Genomic DNA, 23,978 nt, shown 5'->3' with positions numbered 1-23,978 from the left:
CTGCTAGCACTAGCTTCATATTTAGCAGACAGACAGAGTTGTATCAATCTTACCTAACTCTTGGCAAGAAAATGAATAAATGTAGGATATTTCCTTAAATGTCAAACTATTCAGCTAAACTCATAACATCACATGTGCACATTTTGTGAATTATGTTTTCTTGTCAAGAGTAAGATTAGAAGATCAATACTTTTTACTTATCTGTCTGCCAAATATAAAGATTAGTGCTGGGCAACAATTAGAATTTTTAATCGCACAGTTACGCGCAATTGAATAATGAAAGTAGTGTATTGCGCACTTTTAATTTAAATGTACTGCTTTAAGTGCATTAACCTGGTTTGCAAACACTTCAAACAAAGAAGGTGATTTTTACCAGCAGTATTCCCTTTACACAGTAGCAATAAAATATTTCTTGTAAATCTCAACTTAAACATTAATGCAGTCAAATCAAATATTAAACCAAAGCTATTTGCCACTGCCAGGGCATTACCTTTTATCTAGCTTGTTTAAAACAAGTTACCATCAGAGTCTAGAGCCAGTACAACTGTACATGTATTCAGAGCCAATAAGCAGCGACTTTCAAAATAATTAAATTCAATTTTTATATAGCGGCAAATCACAACAACCGTTATCACAGAGCGCTTTTCATAAAAGAGCAGGTCTAGACTATACTCTGTGATGTTATTTACAGAAGCCCAACAATTCCCACCAAGACCAAACACTAGGCGACAGAGGCAAGGAAAAACTTCCTTTTAAGAGGCAGAAACCTCGAGCAGAACCATGGCTCAGGGTGGGCGGCCATCTGCCTCGACCGGTTGGGGGTGAGAGAGAGAGAGACAGAGAGAGGGAAGGAGGGAGAGAGAGAGGGGGGGAAGGAGGCAGGCTACACAATATACACACAGTAAAGGTAATGTAGGTACAGACTGAATGAACAATGGTACAGATATTTATAGTAGTGTTAATGATAATAATCAAAATGTTAAAGATAATAATACTAATAACAATAGTACTAGTAACATTAATTGTAGCAGAAGGTGTCGAGCCAGAAACACCAGCAGAAAGTAATGGGAGGAGAATAATAATAATAAAAACTGCATTAGCGTGCGATAAAATAATTGTCGGCGTTAATTAATTAATGTGTAAATGCATTAACATACCCAGCCCTAATAAAGTTACAGGCAGAAGCTGGTTAGCTTAGCTTAGCGCACTTGAATTAGGGGGAAATGGCAAGCGTGTCTCTATTTAAAGGTAACACCACCTCTAAAGCTCACTAATGTTACATCTGGTTAGTTTAATCTATACAAAAAACTTCAAATAAAGCCAGACTACCTGTTTTCAGTCTTTATGCTAAGTTAAGTTTACTAGCTGCTGGTGCTACCTTCATATTTAACAGACACACATTAAAGTGGTATAAATCTTCTCATCTAATGCCCTGCAAAACAGCAAATAACCGTATTTCCCCAAATGTCAAATTCTTCCAAATTCATAATATCATGAGTTAGGAGGAAGTAAACAATTTGAGTTTATGAGGACTATAAATTCATAAAGTCAACATAAACAAACTAAGAAGAGCTGGTTTAGCATTTCATGTCAATGCTCCCCTTTGTGATAAAGACTCAATGTCAAAGCCCGATCAAACTGATGGAAGGAGACAGTTTGAGGGGATTATGAATACTTGCAAAGGCTGTCTCCCCTCTTCACACACTTAAGGATGGATTATGGCATCTCGCAGGCTTGCGCTCAGCCTGCAGATGGCTGCTCCTCTTCCCGCTGACCCTCCCTCCATCTATTCATCCATCCTTCCTTCCTCCCTATCATCTCCTCCTTTTTACTCTGTTTTTGTAGCCAGCTTGTCCTCTGGCAGGTGGCTCTTTCCTTTACGGTTTGCTATCATGACATTGTGTCTAAGATGCACCTCTGGCAATCTGATGAGTCATCGTCTAATTGCTCACAAATTCAAACCGACTGATTTTGCCGCAGCAGCTTCTCAGAGCTTCTTTTGTAATTACACAAGCAAATATTTCCATCCAGGAAATGTAGGTCTGCTTTCAGGAAAGAATATAATAAACCAACAACAATAAGTCTAATCTCTGTTCTACTAAGCCCTTATGTATAAAAGTAACCGTATCATCATTGGGAAATTCATTATGTTAACAGGATTATTACACCATTAACTGCAATTATTAATGCAGAAAAAAGAGAGAAGACCTCTTCTCAATAGATTTTCTGGCCTGTCATTTTTTTTGTCCTTTATTTTTTATATTTTATAATTTTTATAAGTAACAGGAGTGGGTTGACATAGGTACTACTATATTTGTACAGGAACATGGTCTTTCTATGACATGGGTTACATCTTATAGGCACGTATACATGATACATTTTTCCAGTATTCTGCATAATGTTCATATTGTAGTCCTGTCTTTCTTTGTTGTAAGGGTTTGCCTGCAGCCAGAATGGTTTTAAATAGATATTTATCCTGTGCCAAAAGATTATCTGCAATTTTGTCCAGGTATAAAGTAACAAATAAGCAATCAACTTCTGTTCCACACTCATTTTCTATTTAACAATCTTTTGCTATTATGAAAAAGACCAAATATTTTGGGTTGTTAGGTTGAAATATTAATAAGCTCCATCAGAATCCTTAAACAACACACAGTACACAGTAATATAACTCTTAATCTGCTGCCAGTGCTACTGCAAAGCTGACATTTAAGAAAAACAAGCGGAGAATTTGTTAACCTTTGGATGCTTTATAGCTGTGTGAACCCGCTCACATATGGCTTGTGCTCATAAATGTCAGCATGGTGAGGTGAACTGCAAGGAGAAACGAATATCATTACATAAGCGATGATGATGGCATGAGCGGGGATGGCCTCAAGCGTTCTGACAGTCAGGATCCACTGTGTTTGTTGTGTGGTTGTACAAATTATCTCTGCGTAGGAATATTACAAAAGATAGGAAGCAAAATCCCAGCAGCATCAAAAACCTGCTTTCTTTTCTTCACATTTTTTTAGGTAGTGCCAGTGTAGCTCATATCCTTTTAATGGTTTTTCTATCTTGGTCCACATTTGGTCCCAGTGAGCGTGTTACATGGGGTGCTGGAGATGAAGCCAGGGAAAGAGGCCAGACATCCACCTACACACATACACTCTACGCTCTCGTAGTAGTGCCTTTCTTCCACTTGCATCATTTTTCCTGCTTTGGCAAAGCAACACAATAAAAAAATAGCATTCGTCTGGATAAGTAAGCATAAAATAGAGATTTTAAACATGCCGGAGAAAAAAAAGTTTAGCTCTGCTTGATTTATTGGAATATGTGTAATCGCAATTGGAAGCAGTTTAATTTTCCGCCTGTCTTTTTAGGGTTGTCTGACACTGAGTCAGATATAATTTATTTCTGTCTTGTTGATGACCATGACCTGCACACTGTCAGCCATTGTTACTTCCTATGAAACAGCTGCCAGTGGCTGTTAGTGGCGAGCAGTGGAAGTCAGATGGGATTTTACAGGTGTCATATTGTAGACAGGCTTCTGCTAAACTCAACAAACAGGTTCCTGAAATCCTTCAAAAAGTTATCAAATACTTTAAGAGAAATATTGCCTGTTTGCACCAGACATAATTATTTGATTAAGAATTTAACAAATTCTATAAAATTATAGGAGGATGACAGGTTGTACCAATCCCATAAAACAGAAAAGTGGATGATCATTTTCAGTCTCTCTTCCTAAGGATTAAAGTATCCACTGCTTAACTGGCTGAAAGGATTTGCAAGGTGCTGGAAGGACAATACTAAGATACATAAAGAAGATGTTATCCTGTAAGACTTTGTATCTAACTTGCTTTGTTTACAGGGAAACTTGCCAAAGGTAGTGTGAATCAACAGATGATAGCAATAGAAACCAGCTCCAACATGTTAAAAGGTTTAGATCTCTGCATTGTCGATCACTCTGCCGATTGTTTTCCCTATTGATAGATTATTATGTGTGAAATATGCTCATTATAATTTCCCAAGACGACATTTCTAAATTACTTGTTTTGTTCCGACTAACAGTCAAAAACTGAAAGATATTCAGTATAGGGCAGCATCTAACTAACTACAGATTATCTTCCACATCGATCAATCAATCATTTGCATGACATCATAACAGTTGCCAACCAAGGTCCAACCAAGGTCCAACCAAGAGTCCAACCAAGTGTCCAAAACTCAGAAATGTTGAGTTTTCTGTCATGACAAGGAAAAGCAGACATTTTCACATTTGAGAAGCTTAAACAAAGGGAACTTTTGGATTATTTACTTATAAAACGGATAAGTGATTACTTGATCACTGCAGGTTGTCAATCGACTAATCATTTCAGCTCCTCTTCACATGATGATTGGATGATAGTTGGTTGGTTTTAGTGTTAGATATTGGAAGACATGACCAACAGGCTTAGCTCAGTTACAGACAAATTCTTGTGGACTCATTTAATTAGATCAGGTACGTTGCTTTAGTGCGTTAGCAGGTGACATTAGCATTGCCTTCCTATTAGAAGTGGCAGAAGAGAACGTCACCACAAACGTCAGAGGGCTTATGCACAATATAATCTCTGGCAAACCACAGGTATGGACAGCTTATCTTGTAGGTATTAAATCCCACACAAGAGGCTGTCACAGCATCATTCTATGTGGATGTCCCACACATAAAGGCTGTGAAGGAGCAGTCGATCCACCTGTGGGCCGGTGTGTCATCACACTCTGTGAAAGTAAGAGCTGCTCCTCCCTTTTCAGACAAACAAGAGGGCTGCAGAGAGCTCGGCTCAAAGCCAACTCTGCCGTGGGCGAAGAGTGCTCTGTGCTCACGGTGTATAAGGTTTCACTGGTGGAAACACCAACCAGCCTCAGCCCCTGTCACTCGACATCATTTAGGGGCTACTTTACTCAGTGCCGACTGCTCACATGAGGGCGTTAATCCAGCTAGTCGTGAGGAAGAATTTCTGCAGGCCAAACACCTTTTGCTTTATAGTCCAGGAAGTGAGAACAAGATGTTTCAAGGATGGATTGTCAGTTGCTTTGAGAAGTGCCAGCGCCTGTAGGGGTGGATGTACACTATTATTCCAAATAGCTTGAGCCACAGAAATGTTCCTCAATTTTCATTTGGAAGAAATTAAAACAAATTGTGGGTTGTGATAAGACAGTCCCAGAGACAGCTGGGAAAACATAAAAAAAAACTATTAAATATTTGGAAAAAACATTTTGCTTTCTCTTTGTGAAGTTTCCATAATTAAAGTGCAATAGCTGTCCAAAATAACACATAATTTGTCAGTACAAAACTGCTAAGTACACTGATTTCTTCTATACTAAAAGCCAGTTTGTTAAGTAGTGTACTTTTTATACAGTACTTTATATAATATTAGTATAATGTGGAATCTGTTACGCTGGCCTCAAAGATCTGTTTTGTTTTGTGTTTTTTTACAAGTTGAATTCGGGCGGACATTGTTTATCAGCTTTTCTTCTTAATCATATTTCATTTAGTTAATGCAGTAGAGCTACAGTAGCCTACTTCATCTCCGCAGGACAGTGATATTTTAGTTCTGTGTAATTTAAGGCACCAACAGAAAATTATTATGGAAATGGTTCAACATTTTGCAAATGAATCTTATTTTCTTTCTTGCTGTGAGTTAGAGGAGAAAATTGATACAACCTGTAATGTATGTACGCTAAATATGAAGTCACAATGAGCAGCCAGTTAGCATAGCTTAGCACAATGACTGGAAACAGGGGGAAACAGCTTACTACTGGCTCTTTAACAAAAGGTAAAGGTAACAAAATCCTCCTATAAGCACCTCTAAAACTCACTAATATTTTATCTGGCATCATGTTTTCATATTCCTAAGAAGAAAATGTAAGGCTGCAATGATTTTTCAATCAATTAATCTCCTCAGGAAATAGTGGGGGGAAAAAGTCCTGTGAATGCCAGTGAAAAATCCTCTAGAGTTCAAGGTGATGTCATCAAATATAGTATTTCACATGTCGTTTTGTCCAAGTAACAGTGCAAAACCCTAAAATATAAAATTTTAATGTAATGTAAGAAAAGCAGCCAATTGTGTCAACAACAAAAAAAATCAGCTTTCAGACATATCAGAAAAACTCCTGGAAAACACTTGATATTGCAGACTGATGATACATGGAGGAAAACCACACACTCTATGCTGTCAGCAGTCATTATTGTTTACTATACAAGGCTCAGAAGAAAGAAGTCTTGACTGCACACAGTCTTATGTACACAAATTCAAAACCAGATGGATTTGGGAGATTATAGGAACTCTATCTGAGATAAAACAAAATTCCTGTTTTCTCCCAACTTCCTGAGAGGAGATGCAGGCTTCAGCTGTGAGACCAGATGCCTGCACTGAGGGCACTGGTGGAATTTAAGGTTTTGTTTGTGTATATAAAAGTTAATCCTGGTTATAGCTTGAAAAGACAAAAAGGTTTTAGCGGGAGGATAAATATGGATGCTGACGGTGAGCTCCAGCAGGAGATAAGCAGGAAGTTCAGTCAAGGCTCCCGATGCTATCTGAGAAAATACCCAGTGTGACAGAGGTCTGTTTAAAGTGTTAATGTGCTGTAGACTTGTACTCTCCAAAGGCCTCATGCTTTTGATTTAGTTTGTTTAGTGTGTCTGGACAGTCCTACCCACTAGATTGGCAAACACAGGAAGGTTTGTTTAGTAGTCTTTCAGTTGGTTAATATAGAGCAGGTTTCAAGGTTACTCTGTGGTCCTGGTTTGTGAGGCGAGGGCCTGTCACCAACATGCTCTCTCTGTGTGGCCTGCAGGCTGGTCGCTGTCGCTTGAAAAACATTCCTCTGCTCTGCACCGGTGAGATTAAACCTGAGGGATTTGTACTTCTCACCGTCTGCCTGTCAGGAGCCGTGCGCACAGTGACGAAGCATGTTGTGATGGCTGTCCTCGTGGTATCAGCTGCATGAATGGATGGCTGTTTAATCTGTGCCTGAAAAGAAGATTTGAGGCCAGGGAAGAGAGAGGGCAATAAGAGGGGAGAGGGATTTAAGGTCCGAGGCGATGATGGGTTTGACTAGTGGGTGCATTTCACCTGCAGAGGAGTGAATGTGTTTTCTACACGCTATCAAAATGTGATAATGTGTGTACGCCTGTCTGACAGTGAATTTGAGGTGATTTAAACATGATTGTCTTCGCAGCAGAGCAGCTGTAGAGCCTCTACTGCTCTCCTAGTACCAGCGGACAGAAGGAGGCAATGAAATTTTAATGAGGTGATTGTATTATACTGTATGCTGTCCAGTCTTAAGCTGCTCCCCTGTGACATCCCAACACTGCACTGAAACACTTGTTTATCAGCCTCTCACCCTGGATGTTCATTGACAAGGGCGTGAACTGTGGTCAGAGAACTGTGGTAGACAAACATTTGTGTGAAACTGGCGGTTCGTGAGGTGCAAGTTCCCACTTGCAAGGATGAATGCAAAGGATTTTTCCCTTTGGGCTTTGTGTAACAATGTTTATCCTTCAATGACTGCATTAGGGCTGCAACTAACGATTAACCTCTGCATTATTTGTACAATTAGTCTAGTGCCCTAGTGTTTTGTCTGACCAACGGCCCCAAACCCCCCAAGTATTTTGGTTTTTAATCATAAAAAAGAGCAAATACTCACATTTGATAAGCTGGGGGAGCAAACCTGGCATTTGGCCTCTAAATTACTCCTTTCACCAAGTAACTGACAAGCAAAAGACTAGTCTACAACCATGCCAGTAGCTCTGTGAGGGTGTAGAATAAGCAGTTCACAATGAAAATGCTAAATGCTGATGTGTCGCAGTGTTTACCATTATACAACATCGTAGTTTAGCATGTTACCTGCTTACAATGACAGTTTTAGCTTGCTGATGTGTAGCTAGCAGGTGTTATGTTTACCACGTTCACCATCCTAGTTTAGCGTGTTAGCATGCGAACATTAGCTAATTTACAGCGACACCGCTAGTAGGCATATGGCTAAAAATGCAAAACATTAACTTGACCCATGCAGCTTCTCTGAGTATTTGCTATCACAGTGAACTGAGTATCTTTGGGTTTGGGTTGCAAAGCTTTGGGTTTGCGGTTTGGGTTGGGAAGCTGTAATAGAAGTTGTTGCTATTTTCATATTTCATATGTCATATTTTGGACAAAATAATGAATCAATTTATTTGAAAAATAACGCAATAGATTATTCAACAGACCTATTTGTGATATTCAATTATTTATTGCCATTCTCCTCTCAATATCCAGAGACAAGCTGGATGGAATTGAACTGGCGCTGTGTTACACATAGGCCCCACCTTTCACTGCTAATGTGCTGTCACAAAGTGGCAGCAATTCCGACTCACAAGCGACCAAGAGAGTCGAGCGGTATTATCAGCAGCGGGGCCGAACACATGAATGTGAGGCTGCGGGAGCTTCTCTGCAACCAGGGGAGGAATTATCCTGACAGTCTGTGACTAGGCTCTTTTCGCCTGTCTGCCTCTCTGTGCATCAGATACGGGGCCCGAGCTGGACGGGGCCTCTGGCTATCCCCTGTCCAGAGCTGAGAGCCTGTCGCTTCCCATCTCCTCTCGCTGTGTGGTTGTGGGACAGGCAGTGCTCTCTTTACTTCTCCCTCCACAATGTGAGATGATTCCTCGGTGATGGCGATGAGCACTGTAAATTACTTCACACTACACATGAGATGCTGACTGGGCTCTCTTAGCCTCTAATCGATTGACCCTCTTTTACTGCCTATTGTGGCTTGTTAATTGGTCTCCAGCTCCCTGCTGACACAGTGACCCTAATGGAGGAGAATTACTGCTGTCTCGTCATGCATTAACCTCCCTCCTCCACCCCCCTTTCATCAGCCCTCCCCCCCTCTCAGGCCTAACCTCTGCTTCCATCCCCCCTGCAGCACACTCCCTGGATTCATAGCAGCTGGGTAGACGGGGCGAAGTGCACATGCAATCCCATCCTGTCACATGTCCCTGGGCCTCTGGGAGACGCGGTCAGGTGACACTGCAGCCAACCAAATTAAAGCACCGAGGGACATCTACTTACTGTTTGCCCACTGTTGTCCTTAATTAGTTTAAACATAATTTAGGCATGGTCGGAGTTATGAGAGGCCTCTTTGCACAGGAGGTCAGATCAAGCTTCAGGGCATGTGACTTTTGAACAAAAACACATTTCTACACATATCTTTTGTCTGTAGTTTCAGTAGATTTCATGTGAAAAACAAAAAAAATAGTAATATAAGAAGTCAGAGCTGCAGCTAAATATTATTTTCATTGTCAATGAAAATGCTGGAACCACAGTAATGTTTGCCGTTGGTTAAATGATCAAAAGAGAAGACCTGGAAATGAAGACAGTCTAAAGCATCTCTGATCCAGAAACAGCAGGGGAGCTCGAGATAGTTGCGACACCACTGACATCTCAAGACATCAGCCACTGATTGCCTTTTCTGTTTTTTTAAGTAACCTCCGTGTGTCTGGATGAGTTTGCTGTCCAGCTGCAAGCTTAGACACTGTGTAGAAGCTCACCCATAGTGGCTGCTGCCTCCATTATTTACAAGTGTGAATATTTCATGATGACATCAGGGTATGGATGCCTTAATGAGTTGTGGCACTCGCTCATCTGGCCCTAATACAGGCCAGTGAGGGCTCCTCTGTGGCGCCACAAAAACTGTGCACGGGCCTGCAGTAAAACGTGTTGAACTGCTGCAAGGGGAAAAGAACAAAAACTCTTCTCACTCTTGCATAAGCAAACCATCAAATCATTGTTTTTTCCTGAGGAAAAGCCTCGAGGAGGATGGAGAGGTTTAGAGAAACAGAAGCCTGTCGAAACTAGCACATTGTTATCTAGACTGCAAAACAAGGGCAAAAATTAACCACTCACTCTAAGCTGTGAGAGAAATGGTAAAAGTAGCTGGGAAATGAATCATCAATCATCCCTTTATGTATTATAAATAAACCGATCAGGGTCAGACTTGTAATTTTGTTCCCTGCTGTAATAAAAATCTGTGCAGATGTATCCTCTGAGGGGGAGAAGATGAAAGAGTCAGTCATTAAAGCCAGTGTCTCAAAGATCTGACTTTAAAGTGCAGTATGTGTGTGAGTGTGTGTTTGTACGTCATATAGCGTGATGAGTCAGAGAGATCTCATTTTAACTGTGTTTGAAGAGACAGAATAAAACTAAGGACACTGCAGCGCTGCTCTTACAGACTGTCAAAGAAGTGCCTTTTAGCTCTGGTTGTTCTCAGTCAGGGTCACAGTTAGTCCTCTCACTGGATGCTGAATGTGATTTTAAAAATGGCTGATTGTCCTTGTTGAGATGCTTGTAACCGGTTTTTGTCTGCAGTCGTCTTTTATTCTGAGTGTTTGCAAAAATAACAAAACTTTTCTGTTGTTTTGTTGCAGTGAGGGCGTCTTCAAGTGTCCAGAGGATCAGCTGCCGTTGGACTATGCCAAGGTACAATTAACACTCACACACATCACACATTCACCGACTCCTCATCCCAAATTGATGGCTAAAATGAATTGAGAATATGTAGCTTAAGAGTGCCACTAAAGCCCACTCAGTGTCTTCTCAAATATGATAATAAAACTTTATAAAACTTTATATTTATATCTACTTACTTTTTTTTTAAGAGTTACAAAGTGTGTAACAGTAAAACAAAAGCGTAAACAATAACAAGACTACGACTCTACAGCTGTGTTATCGACTTGATGAAGCTGTACTGTCAGTTAGTACTAAACACAGCTGAGGTTGATGGGAATGTCATTAGTTTTGCAGGTATTTGGTCATAAACAAATGTATTGGTCAAATTGAAATGTTGACCTGATTATGGCAAGAAATAAAATGTCAGTGGATCACCAAGTTTATTTCAATTAATGTTGCAGGGGAAATTAACATGTGTAAGGTTACAAAATTTCATGGCAATTCATGCAATAGTTTTTCAGATATTTTACTCAAAATGTTAACCTCGCTAGAGAAAAAATCAGTAGGGCTCATCCTCTGGTGACCATGAATATCTTCAAAAGTAATCTATCCGCTAGTTTTAGAGATGTTCAGTCTGACCAACAGACTGACATCATGCTGCTAGTATAGCTAAAAATAATTATAATGCTAAAGCCAATTTAAAAGTAAAACACAAAATAAAATATTAAAACATTGATGAACGTGCAAAAAATAAAACAAAAACAAGTTATTAACATTGGGAATATTTAAAAAGTTAAAAGTGATTTATAATGTGTTACAGATTTAGCAGAAATAAGAAACACCAGTTTGTTAACAGAGAAAATGTTAACATACAGGTGCTGCAAGAATGTAAATAAGCTTGTGTGCACCAACCAGGAACAAATGCAAATCAGAGAGGATACGAGCAGCTCAGATAGGGACATAAATATAATCCTTCTATATCACATCTAAATATGCAGTATTTGACGCATGAGATGCAAATTGTAAGCCTTTAAGAGGTAAACTATTTTAGAATGGTGACATTAAAATGTAAAAGTGAAAAACTGTACTAGTGAATCTCTGTAACACGTAAGCAATAACCCTTAACCCAGAGTCAGAGGTTGCATTTTATTTCATTACAGTGGGAAAGCAGAGCATTCAGTTGATCTGAACCACTACGTCTACTATGTGTCAGTTCAGACAAGGAAACTGATCTACATTTCAACTGAAGTCCTTTTCTCTGTTATTTAAAGGCGGTTAATCAGATTGTGCCCGGAGGGGGAAACAGATAGTGGCTAACTGTATTCAGAGTCAGAGGATGTCTGTCTCCCACGTGATATCCCCGTTGTAAAGTGAGAGAGTACAGCACAAGGATAAGGGCTTAACTATGCACGAGAGACAAATGAACAGTACATTATCATCCCTGTTTCTGAGCAGTTTTTGCCATCAATTGAGAGTAGACTGTTGTATGTAATTCTTCCATGCACTTAGTTAGCATTAGCCTGAATTAGCCATTGAGCAATTAGCCTGGAGCTGCATTGGGATCAGCGGGGCAGCAGTGCAGGTCTGCATGCTGTGCTGAGAGCGATGCAGGCGTCTGTAATAGCAGGGACTCCCAACGGGAAGGATGTGCTCATGGCACACCTGTCAGACATTGTTATTTACCCTCACAGGCTCCCAGTCGCCTACAAATTACCCCGTCCTGGTGGTCTGCTGTCAGGGTTATTGTACTGCTCTCTGCACATTATCCTTCGAAAACATGCATAAACACAACCTCGATCCAACAGAAGAAGAGTGTTGCAGTCATTAAGGCATTGTGAAGCTGAAGTGATAGTAGTAGTGTGGGACTAACAATGGCTAATGCAGACAGAATAAACCCTCAAGTAGGAGCACCAAAGAGCTTAACCCCCCTGATCTGCCTGGGACTAAGTTATTAAAAGGTCATTATTGCCTTCTCCCCACAGATTCCAAGTCTGGAACAATGAGAGTGTTTCAGTTTGCTTTTCCCCCTTTTCCTCCCCTGAAAGAATGTGATTATGGCAGCAAAAAAACCTGTCTGCTTCTGCTGTATAAGTAGAGTGCAGCAAGTCAAGCATGTGTTTTAATGTTAGATGTATCTGTGTATTTCTAGAGCATATTTAACAGGTTAATATCATACTTCAATACACTTATTTAGTCTGCCAGAGGCATCTCCAAACACGGCAGTTAGAAACAATGAGTGAGATAAATGGAAATGTTTGATTGTAGATTATTTTCCAAATCAACTTCCAATTTGAACGCCATTGGCTCCCATGTTTTTCAGTACAGAGACACATAAGCGCAGTCGTGCTGTTACTGAGCTGTTATTTGATTAGAGGGCTGTTGTGACATTTTGAGGAAGTGGCTTTTCTTGTTTGACCAGTGCTCTGCTTGTGTGACAACATGGGGGGATGGAGATGCAGAGCAGAGCTGTAAATCCGCAGGACAGCAAACTGTAGGGGAGGATTTGGGGTGTTTGGGCAGAAAACTGACTCATCCCCATTGCTCAGTGACCAAGGAAAAATAAATCTTTCCTCCCTCTCTCTCCCCACCTCTCTCTCTCTCTCTCTCTCTCTCTCCCTCTCTCCCCCCACCTCTCTCTCTCGCTCTCGCTCTCTCAATTTCAATTCAGTTCAGCTTTATTAAACAACAATATTGCCAAAGCTTAAAATATAATGCAAAAGAACAATTAATTTCATACAGTTCATAAATAAAGTAAATAAAACAGTAAAAGTGTGTGTGTTAAAATAAAAAAATAAAATCTCTCTATCTCTCTCTCTCACTCTCAAAGGTCCTATAAACCCACAAACTAACTCATTATCCCTGCAGTGGCTGGCTCGACTCACTGCTGCAGTTTTATAACACGATTTCTAAAGTTTCCAACACTTTGTGTGTCTGGATGAAAGATTCTTCCTGTAATGTAACATCAACCTTGACTGATATGATATCGAAATGAACATGTAAAATAAAAATTATTTAAAGGAAATCTCACCATTTTGGCAAAAAACACTTTTTTGCTTTCTTTCTGGGAGACACCGGTCAGTAACAATCTTAACTCAGAGCTGCAGTAAAGAAGGACGTGTTTAGGCTAGCTATGCATAAAATGTTACACAGTGTATCCCGTTTGTTTAATTAAACAGATTAAACCGTCAATTTCTGGTTCTAGCAGAAGTTACATGTTGGAGATTACCCAGATAAATCTACATTTACTTCTCTTTCCAGCCATTCCCTGATGAAGACCCAGTGTGGGTCGCAACCAGTCAGCGTCTCCTTTTGTGATTTTTTTTTTTTTACTCTGATATGCCCTCAACAGATAAACTACATGCTTTGCTCAGTGAAAGTGTACCTGAAACTAGCCAAGAGGCCTCCTTTTTTCTGTAGTTTACTAATCTGGTAGCTAGAGCACTTTGAATTCACATAGAGTTTACTGCTTTACAACCCTGAGCACCCAGTATTTTTATCTCTTTTTTTATATTAATATATTGATATTGACATTCAAACATATTTTAATCAACTCTCTGAAGGGTAAGAGACAGAACTGAATTTAAAAATAACTTTATTACACTAATTTTCTTTCATCAAGCAAAAATATTAAAGCACTTCCCCCAAAAAGACAGAGGTGAGAAAAGAGGGCAGGAGAGAAAGCAAGAGAGCAAGTATATTGTGACAATAAGTGTGACAAAGCAACCATGCAGAGAAAACCTAAAAGATTTGAACACTTGATAAGATATTTTTGTTATTGTCAACAAATCCCATGAAAATACACAAAACAGCAATCCATTAGTCGATCAGACTTCCCCACTGACCATTTGTTCCTTTTGAAGACTGAATCTTAAATCACGAATACAGACTTTAATTTTATTTAAGTAAGTATTTTATTTCCTACTTGACACTGTAAGCAAACATTACTCAATGAGTAGTAAATAGTGTATTTGTAAGGGACTATCTTCTCTTGCAGACTAATACACATTTGGTGCTCTAGTGAGTGTTTCCAGCAGCAGGACATTGTATGTAGGATTGACACAAAATAAACAACAGTCCAAATGTTCATGGTAATGAAGGAAAATGTCACCCATTGCAACAGTGTGGCTCACTGATGTGCTTTTAATAGTTTAATACGTTTTGGCTTTAGCTTCACAAACAACACTTGCTAATAGGTCAACTAGTTAATTGGAAAACGTATCCTTTAAACTTGACTTTATTTGGTATTTATATAGTGTGATTCTTCCGAGAGAGGCTTACTACATGTTTAGCGGTGAAGAATATGAAAGAACTGATGAATACTGACAAGATGGAAAACTTTAGGAAGGAAAAGTGGGAGGTACATGGTTTGCATTTGACAGCGATGACTCGGGAGAAAATGTTATGCACACATTTGTTGTATGAGGGTGGTATATAACAGACTTCCAGCATGACCAGCTCCAACTGTAACGCCTTGTGACTTTGTCCTGCTTTTCTTCTTCAGATCTACCCTGATCCAGAACTGGAGCAGCAGATCTTGGCGCTGCCCATCCGCTGCATCCACAGTGAGGAGGGATGCCGCTGGACTGGCCAGATGAAGCAGCTGCAGGTGAGAAGCTTCGATATCCTCTCTCACGTTCCCTCAATCTTTTCTTTTATCTCTGCTGCCTTTTCAAACACTCTGCCTTGTGGATTCTGATACCTGTTATTCGCCCTCCCTGCCCTCACCTTGTGTTGTTTTCTGGCAACGGTCTGGCTGAATGCCCAACATGCGGGTGTTATGTGTGAGAGTCTTATGACACATTGCTTCTCTGACGTTGTGTCTCCCTCAGGGCCACTTCTCCACCTGCGCCTTCAATGTGATACCCTGCCCCAATCGCTGCTCTGTCAAGCTGACGCGCCGTGACTTGCCCGACCACCTGCAGCACGACTGCCCCAAACGCAAGGTCAAGTGCGAGTTCTGTGGCAGCGAGTTCACGGGTGAAGCCTACGAGGTAAACACCAACTCATAACCTTTCTTTCCCTGTTACAATACAGCAGGAACTTTTCATAAACTACCCCCAAGTGACGCCATATAATTTCCATCCCTATATGAAAGGCATCTTTGTGAAAAGCAGCAGGAGAGACTAAAGCACGTGTGTCACTGCCTTTGGAGAGTCTTGGACTATTTTGAAATAACGCGTGTGTTGGCAGATGGAAAGAAGCTTTGACTGGGTCTTTCATATTGAATGTGTTTTCCTCAATGAGCGGTCTGTACTTCACTAACACCTCTGTCATTTCTACTACGCTGCCCCCCCCCATCATCTGTTTACTCTGGCCCACATGGTCCCCCATGTGCACACAGTTACAGGGGCCTTCATCCAGCTTTTGGGTCTGGCATAGAAATTACACTATGCATGTCATGTTTATCACCAGATGTCATTCAAAACATTTTGACAAATGATACCCGAGTAACTCACTTCCAGTCACAATTTTACAATACTTTTTACTCCACTACATTTATGTGATAACTTTAGGTAGTAGATACTTTATAGATTTATAATATTAATACAGCATATAAATCAACAAATAAATTACAACATATTATTTTGAATTAATCTGCCGACTAGTATACAGAGTAGTTGGAATTAACCCCACCTTGTATCAATATCAATATTCTGAAATGTGCCATTCTGTATAATGAGTACTTTTATACATGTATATTTTGATGTGTATTACTTTTGTATACTGTCATATACTGTGGTATTGCTACTTTTACTTATATAAAAGATTTGAGTACTTTCTCCGCCACTGCTTGAGTTTCAATACCAATACTAAAGAAAAAAGCTTACTCTTGACATAAATACAACTTCTACAAAAGTATTTTTTAATTAAAGAAAATTAGACACACTTCTCTGTTTGTTAACAACAAAATTATAGCATTAAACGAAGGCACACACCTGTATTAAAATAATCTTTAACGACAATAAATATATGATATGATTAGTATTTTTAAAAATATTGGTATGTGTCATGTACTTTGTCACACTGGCTTACTTTTTTACATTTGTCTGGATTGATTCAGACATTTTCTGAACTTTTAGACCGATTATAAGGAATGCATATCATGTATTAAAAAGCCAGCAGAGTAAATGTAGCTTTATAAACGTTTCTTAAATTTGATTGTCAGCTATCCCCACAAATAGCCTAAAGTAAAATTGTATTCAAATCGGCAACAAAAAATCGGCAACATTTGATTAAACAATAAAAAAAACTCCCTATTTTAACCCTTCCAGCAGCTAATTGTTAACTTTTAATAGTCTGTACTAGAAGACTTGGTTTTACTGATGGTCGTGTATGGTCTGATTTTGAACAGTGCAAACTGCAGTGTATAAAATGCATTTGAGTAAAGAGTAACACCTACTGTATCTACTTGTTCTTAATTGGAATCACGTGTTTCCTGTCTATCCCAGAACCACCAGGGTGTGTGTCCTCAGGAGAGCGTTTACTGTGAGAACAAGTGTGGGGCGAGGATGATGCGTCGTCTGCTGTCCCAACACGGCATGGCCGAGTGTCCCAAACGCACGCAGCCCTGCAAGTACTGCGGCAAGGAGTTTGTCTTCGACACAATCCAGGTCTGTCACACAAAGTTTACTATCAGAATCTGTCAGTTCTCCCCAAATGACTGCTTATATTAGTGAAATAACTTGATCTTTAAGACAGTTAAGTGCCAAAACTGTGAAAAGCGACTCCTGCCAGATTATTAGTACCTGTCATCTGTCCTGCATGTGGCTTCATACAGGGTTTCCAGCCTCAGTAGAGCAGCTGCAGCTGTAGGATGCTGCCTTTCATGGTGTCTCTGTCCTGTGGCAGCTGGCTGTTTTGCTGTTTGGGCTTTTATGTGGAAGCACCTGCCTCAGTACACATCTGGCCAGAGGCTGAGCAGTCACTCTCCCCTCCCAAGATGTTATTACCAAAATCTTGGATTCAGTGTTTTATAATGCATTTATGATGTTTTTTTTCCCTGACTGTCATTATTGATTAATCTTTTCTTGATTATTCAATTGATAGTTTAGTCTATAAAATGGAGTAAATTGCCTGTTGCAGTTTCCCAGAGACCAAGGTGACATCTTCAGATTGCCTTTTTGTCTGACCAGTCTAAAAAAAAAAGATCTTCAGTTTATTGTAATTTAAGAAAAAGAAAGAACCATAAAAAATGACTTCACTATCAAATTACTTACTTTTGATTAATTTTCTCTCCATCAGTTAATTTTTTCATCTCTGATCTGTTTTCTACCAGTCAGTTATTGAGTGTTTTATTACACTGATTGCAAGATTTGTGTACATGTAATGATTTGCTGGGCTTTGCGTATGCTATTGGCAGAGTGACCGCAGTATTTTCTGTGGCTTCAGGCTGAATGATGAGTTGTTTTCTTTATTTTCTGTTATATTTTTGCATATTAAACACTGTTCCTGACTCCTCTACAGAACCACCAGTACCACTGCCCTCGGTTTCCTGTTCAGTGCCCAAACCAGTGTGGCACTCCTAACATTGCCCGAGAGGATCTGGCTAACCATGTGAAGGACAACTGTGGCAGCGCACTCGTTCTCTGCCCCTTCAAAGATGCCGGCTGCAAACACCGGGTAAGACTGACCTGCATCATTGAACGATTATTATAAAAGATTATTTCTGCCTGTGGAGGAACATTTATAAGCAAATATCAACACTACTGTTGATATATTCTTATCTAACTGCCAAGCTTATTTGTTGTTTATAAGCTTGTTTTTACTATATTTTTATTTCACTGCCCTTGCTCATCGGGTTCAAAATGAAGATTTTTCTCCTTTTGACATACAGCACAGTGTCTGTAGGGTCTGTTTTAATGAGAGCAACGCTTCTGTTTTCTGACAGCGCATTTCAGTCTATTTTTGAAACTGTTATCAATTTGAGAAAATGTGGACATGCTCGAGGAAGAGCGGCAGATGAGCATCATACTCTTTGTTGTCGGCTCCTCGATCTGTTAAGAATTACAAAGCATCTGGAAAGCATGATGTATAACATTAACAGATGGCCTTATGGAACACAAAAACACGTCTCAACAACAGCAGAGGGATCATTAAATATAATAATCCAAGTGTCCACACCTATGGATGTAGTGTTCAGTTGTAAATGGTATATTGGGGATGTAAACAAATACAAGAACATCAGATAAACAGACACATTTTCGCATTATTTTTAGGTAACGGGCTACAGATACTAGATAGATAGATACTTTAAAGTTCAATATTCAGACCTTTGGCGAGGTTCATCCTCAATAACTGAAAGTGATGTTGCACAGGTGTTATGTTTCTCTCATTGTCCGATATTGAAGCCTGGCAATATGCGTGACTTAGTAGTAGTTGACAAGATGTAGTTAGTGACTGTCATTATAAACAAAACTCATGTTTTTCAAATCAAAACATGAAATATGTCCTCATGCGATTCCTAATTTATTTTCATTCATTTCCATCCGGACTATTAACTGTTACATAGTTTTTTAGACCCAGTTTAGACAGTTTTTTTCCTTTTTTTTGAAGGTGGGTTTCACATGCAAATCAAGCTTTATTATTAGATTAATTTAGGTACATGGTTAACATTTTGTGTTGCTTTTTGTATTTTGTGGGCAGCTAAACTTATGACTTAAACATGTGAGAAATATAAATGGGCTTAGAAAACAAAAACAAATCAAGCAATCTAGATCCAAATATGGACATGTATATTATGATGTAGCTTTGTATGCATAGAATCTGTTTGTATTACACATCTCCTCACTTACTCACTGTGCAGCTTCTACATAATAAATCTCTTTGCTTTGCTGTCTCTCTGGCAGTGCCCAAAACTGGCTATCGGGCGTCACCTGGAAGACACAACTAAGTCTCACCTGACTATGATGTGTAACCTGGTGGGGCGTCAGCGGCAGGAGATTCTGGAGCTGCGAAGAGAGATGGAGGAGCTGTCTGTCAGTCACGACGGTGTTCTCATCTGGAAGCTCAACGACTACACTCGCAAACTCCAGGAGGCCAAACTCCGAAGCAACCACGAGTTCTTCAGCCCACCCTTCTACACTCACCGCTATGGCTACAAGCTGCAGGTGTCGGCCTTCCTGAATGGTAACGGCAGCGGCGAGGGCTCGCATCTCTCCGTCTACATCCGCGTGTTGCCCGGAGAGTACGATAGCCTGCTGGAGTGGCCCTTCTCCTACAAGGTGACTTTCTCCATTATGGACCAGAGCGACCCGTCGCTTTCCAAACCCCAGCACATTACCGAGACCTTCAACCCCGACCCCAACTGGAAGAACTTCCAAAAGCCCAGCAGCAGCCGCAACTCGCTGGACGAGAGCACCCTGGGCTTCGGCTACCCCAAGTTCATCTCGCACGAGGAGATTAAGAAGAGGAACTACATCCGAGACAACTGCATCTTCATCAAGGCTTCTATAGAGATTCCCCAGAAGATAATGGCTTAAGATCTGATCTTTTGTTTTCTTTTTATGAAGGAGAAAGATGAGTTAAAGGCTGGCAAAAACTGACACTTAACCTTGAAAACTTCTACACACTTACCCTTTAGATACTTTCTGCCCTTACAGCCTCTCCACCACAGAGCTTGAAGCGAGTCTGTTTGGCTGTGTGAGCTGACTCGGAGGACCTTGATATATCGCGGAGGAGAAAGTGTTTGGTCTGCAGAACCATCACTCTCTGGTGTTTCTTTTTATTAATTTTTTTATCTGTTTGCTGACCTTTTATCACAGTCTACAACAAAAAGCCTTGGAAATCAAACAGTGCCTAGAGAGTTTATCTTAAGTTATATTTTTGTTGTTATTACTGCAGTACAGATGTTAAAGATTATGGAAAAGATATAAAAATAAGTGTGAAGGGCTTCACTAAGCCTCTGTACTTAGAGTAAAGAGAACGTTAGAAGCTGGTTAGAGACGCCCATTAGGGAGATCTAAAGAAGAGGAAGCTCAGCAGACTCAAGCTCAAGCCCAACTGCCTTTTGTTTACACACTCATACAGTATACTTCCAATGATCCCTTAACAAACACAGAGCCCTTGGTAAGAGACTACTCATGAGGTTTGTGTACACACAAACATCAAGTGGATGTTTTCAAGTGAGAAACTTGCAGCTTAAATGTAGGCAATTTTTGTGTTTTAAGGGAAACCTGACACTTTGGTTGAGTTGAATGACAAGATCACCGTCACTATCATATCTGTCCAATACAAGGTTACAGCCAGCAGCCAGTTAGCTTAGCAATCTTTAGAAAATGGGGAAACAAAATCACCACCTCAGACATGCACTAATTAAAATGTTATATCTCATTTTATGGTGATTTATATGCCTGAGTATGGTTGCATCTGAAATCGCATACTATGCACTACATACTCAATATGTGCATACTAGTAAAAAAACAATTGTTTTCTTGGCTGGGCGCAGTTAACTCACACTGGGTGCCTGGCAACTGCTCCTGAGAAATAGCCTTCCAGCAAATGGTAGATTGTAATTTTGCCCTTTGTTTTTTTTGTACAGATTAAACAAACAAAATACAATGTGTAAATTAGGGAGCTTTAGAAGTGCTGGTAGGTTATTTTGATGGCTTTGGACAAAGCCAGCACCCTTTATCCAGTCTCAATGCTAAGCTAAGCTAACTCTCTTCTGGCTGTAACTTCATATTTAAAATAATTGTTTGATATTTTGGGAAACACACTTTTTTCGCTTTCTTACCATGAGTTAGATGAGAAGATTAATACCACTCACATGTCTGTATGGTAAACCTTAAGCTACAACCAGCAGGTGGTTAAATTAGCTTAGCATAAAGACTGGAAACAGCTTGCTTCTCCAAAGATAACAAAATCTGCTTACGAGCACCTCTAAAGCTCAATAATTAATCCATTATATTTTATATCTTGTTTTTAATACATACAAAGATCTTTAGACAGAGCCAGGCCAGCTGTTTACAGTTTTTATGCTAAGATAAGATACTTGGCTACTAGCTGTAGCCTTGTGTTAAATGGAAAGATATGTGATGTGAAAATGTCAAACTATTCCTTTTAACTATCACTATAAACTAATAATCATTCATCTTTTGGGCTTTCAAAACTGCACCAAAAAGAAAGGAAATGCAACTGTCAAGCTCAACCAGGCCTCTTTTATTTTAAAAGTTTGAAAGTTTTTTACCCGACAACATTGAAATTACAGATCTGTCTGTAACTTGTCAGTAGTTAACCCAGTCGTAATAGCTTCAGGAGCCTGCAGATGAACCAAACACACGATTCATAGTGACTTTGTGTCTTGTGGATTCCACCAATGGGGGTGGGGTGGGAAGCACCTTTCGTCAGTCTTCGGATGAGGAGAGCAGACAAAGAGGCCAGTTGTCGGGGGAGTACATGCGCATTTAATAGTGAAGGAAAAGCCATGTGGCCTTTTTATACAGTATGTCTTCGCATGAGGGTTTTAGGGTTGAGCAGGGCAACATAAACACATGCATGCTTCATGTGCTACCACCTGGACCACATTTTTGTACTGAAACCTGTATTCTTGAAATCCTCTCCCGTTGATGGCTATCTCGTCTCTTTTTTTTGGACTGTTTGAGAGTTGACACATTGTCAAAAATATTTGTTTTTAATGTTGTTTGTTTTTGTTTTATATACAGAAAATGTGAACACTTTTGGAAATATAACCTATAAAGACAATGAACACTTGGCTGTGAATAGCCTGGGCGTGGATGGTGTGCTGTCTGAAAAGATAGTTAATGACTTGATCTCTGCAAATATGTGTCGTGGGACTGACTACTCCTGTTTTGTTACCATGGTCACTGGTGTCTATCTTCAGCTAGGCACACAATGTGGCAACGAGGAGCGCTTTGAGGGATGCAGCCCTGTGCGATACACCTGTCTCCATCACGGCACCATTAGAGGGCTGGAGGACTTTAATGATACACTGCACTCATGATGTATGTGAATACTAATGTAAAAATGCAGAAGCACATTCTGTCTTTTATTATACATGGGGAAAAAAATCATGATTTCTTGTCATAATACCAGCTGATATTTTACAGTGATTTAAAGAAGTGAGAAGATGAAACTTTTTTGTAAGATTCTGTATTTTTAAAAATACTTAGCTGTTTTATACAAACACTTTTCCTTTGGAGAGTCGGGGTTGACTTTGGGAATTTTCAGACCCTTTTGTCTCTTGGACATTTGGATAATTTGTTTGTACTTGTGGTTTGAGCCTCACATATTCTGTCTGTATTATTTCCTCTTAAAAGTATTTATTTTAAGGAGCCGTCATGTGAGTTTGCACAGATGGCACAAATGTTTTAAAATGTTGATTGGTGAGTGCTTGTCAGTTTCTTAACTGAAATAAAATACCATATATTATAGTTGCTTTACCTATTAGTATTTTGAACAGTGCAGACTTCGCACACTGTTGATAACTTATACTCAGTTTTTTTTTATTTCAGGTAAAATTCAAATTGTCAAACAGCTCCCACACCATATTTGTAAATCTGACCTGGGAAAAAAATACCAATCACAGGATGCCAGCAGCACTTGCCAGCATCCTTACCAACTTGAAACATATTTGCAAACATGTTTTCCAATTTCAAAGAATAAACCAACCTCCAATAAAAAAAATCATTATCCAAGGATGGATAAAATAAGTACAAATCATACTAAAGGCAAATGTTCTCTCATAGTGCCAGTTTCACAGTTATGCTACTGCATCCTTCCAACTGGATGATGCTTTTAATGTGACTTTCCTGAAATGAGCACTTGAATCCTAGGTGAAACAATTGATCCTACACACCTAGAATTTATGGTGTACAAGAACTTCCTTGTAATTGTTATGTCTGGTACGACTTTATGTTTTTATGTCCCGTCATACTTCCATATATAATGTACCATATGCCATGGCACATATTGTATAAACACTTTGTGAACATAAAAAGTCAAGAATAATACTTGACAATAACTTTATGTTTCACTGGTTTTAATAACGCCTTTTTGTGTGTATTTAAGGGGTACTCAGGTCAGATTTTAGAAAGTGGTCAAAATCAAAGCGGCACAGGCCAAGACATCTTGGCTTTAAGTCAAGTATGTGTCAAGCTCCAAAAAGCCTGCATCCTACACTTCCCATAATTCAGTTTGGTAGTCTTTTCTTTGATCGTCTTTCAAATTCCACAACCCAAATTTGTAACACCAGCTTTTCGTTAAACATCTGTAGTCCATGACAAGTAAATTGACTTCTGAAATTCACCCGTAGAAAACATAAACGTAGTTAAATTCATTTTGAATTCCAAAAGGGAGTCAGACCGGATCTGAATATAGCCAAGACCCAAAATGTGGTGACTTAGACCTTAATGTGGAGAGAACGCCAACACTGGCAGCAGCAGCACTTACCAAGCAACTAGTAACAGCAATCGGAAAGAACAGCCATGCCATTTTCCTGCACTTCACAGTACCACACTCCTTATCTTACCTTAAAAAACACATCAAAGCAGATTGCGCGCCCACTCGGATCCACTC

At 39.7% G+C, this 23,978-nt stretch overlaps 1 protein-coding gene across 1 annotated transcript in view; it reads left to right on the top strand.

Annotated features, from left to right (window-relative positions):
* Positions 1-22,837, top strand: part of traf4a (tnf receptor-associated factor 4a) — a 39,724-nt gene extending 16,887 nt beyond the window's left edge. Inside the window, exons 2-7 of the mRNA XM_046075058.1 lie at positions 10,424-10,475; positions 14,947-15,051; positions 15,275-15,436; positions 16,895-17,056; positions 17,910-18,065; positions 19,292-22,837. Coding sequence (XP_045931014.1) covers positions 10,424-10,475; positions 14,947-15,051; positions 15,275-15,436; positions 16,895-17,056; positions 17,910-18,065; positions 19,292-19,924 — 1,270 coding nt within the window. The 3' untranslated portion in view covers positions 19,925-22,837. The remainder of the gene's footprint in view (positions 1-10,423; positions 10,476-14,946; positions 15,052-15,274; positions 15,437-16,894; positions 17,057-17,909; positions 18,066-19,291) is intronic.
* The last annotated feature ends 1,141 nt before the right edge of the window (positions 22,838-23,978 follow it).

This window comes from Micropterus dolomieu, linkage group LG17 (genome assembly GCF_021292245.1).
Source record: "Micropterus dolomieu isolate WLL.071019.BEF.003 ecotype Adirondacks linkage group LG17, ASM2129224v1, whole genome shotgun sequence".
Lineage (NCBI taxonomy): Eukaryota > Metazoa > Chordata > Actinopteri > Centrarchiformes > Centrarchidae > Micropterus > Micropterus dolomieu.
This window is presented reverse-complemented; position numbering and strand designations above follow the sequence as displayed.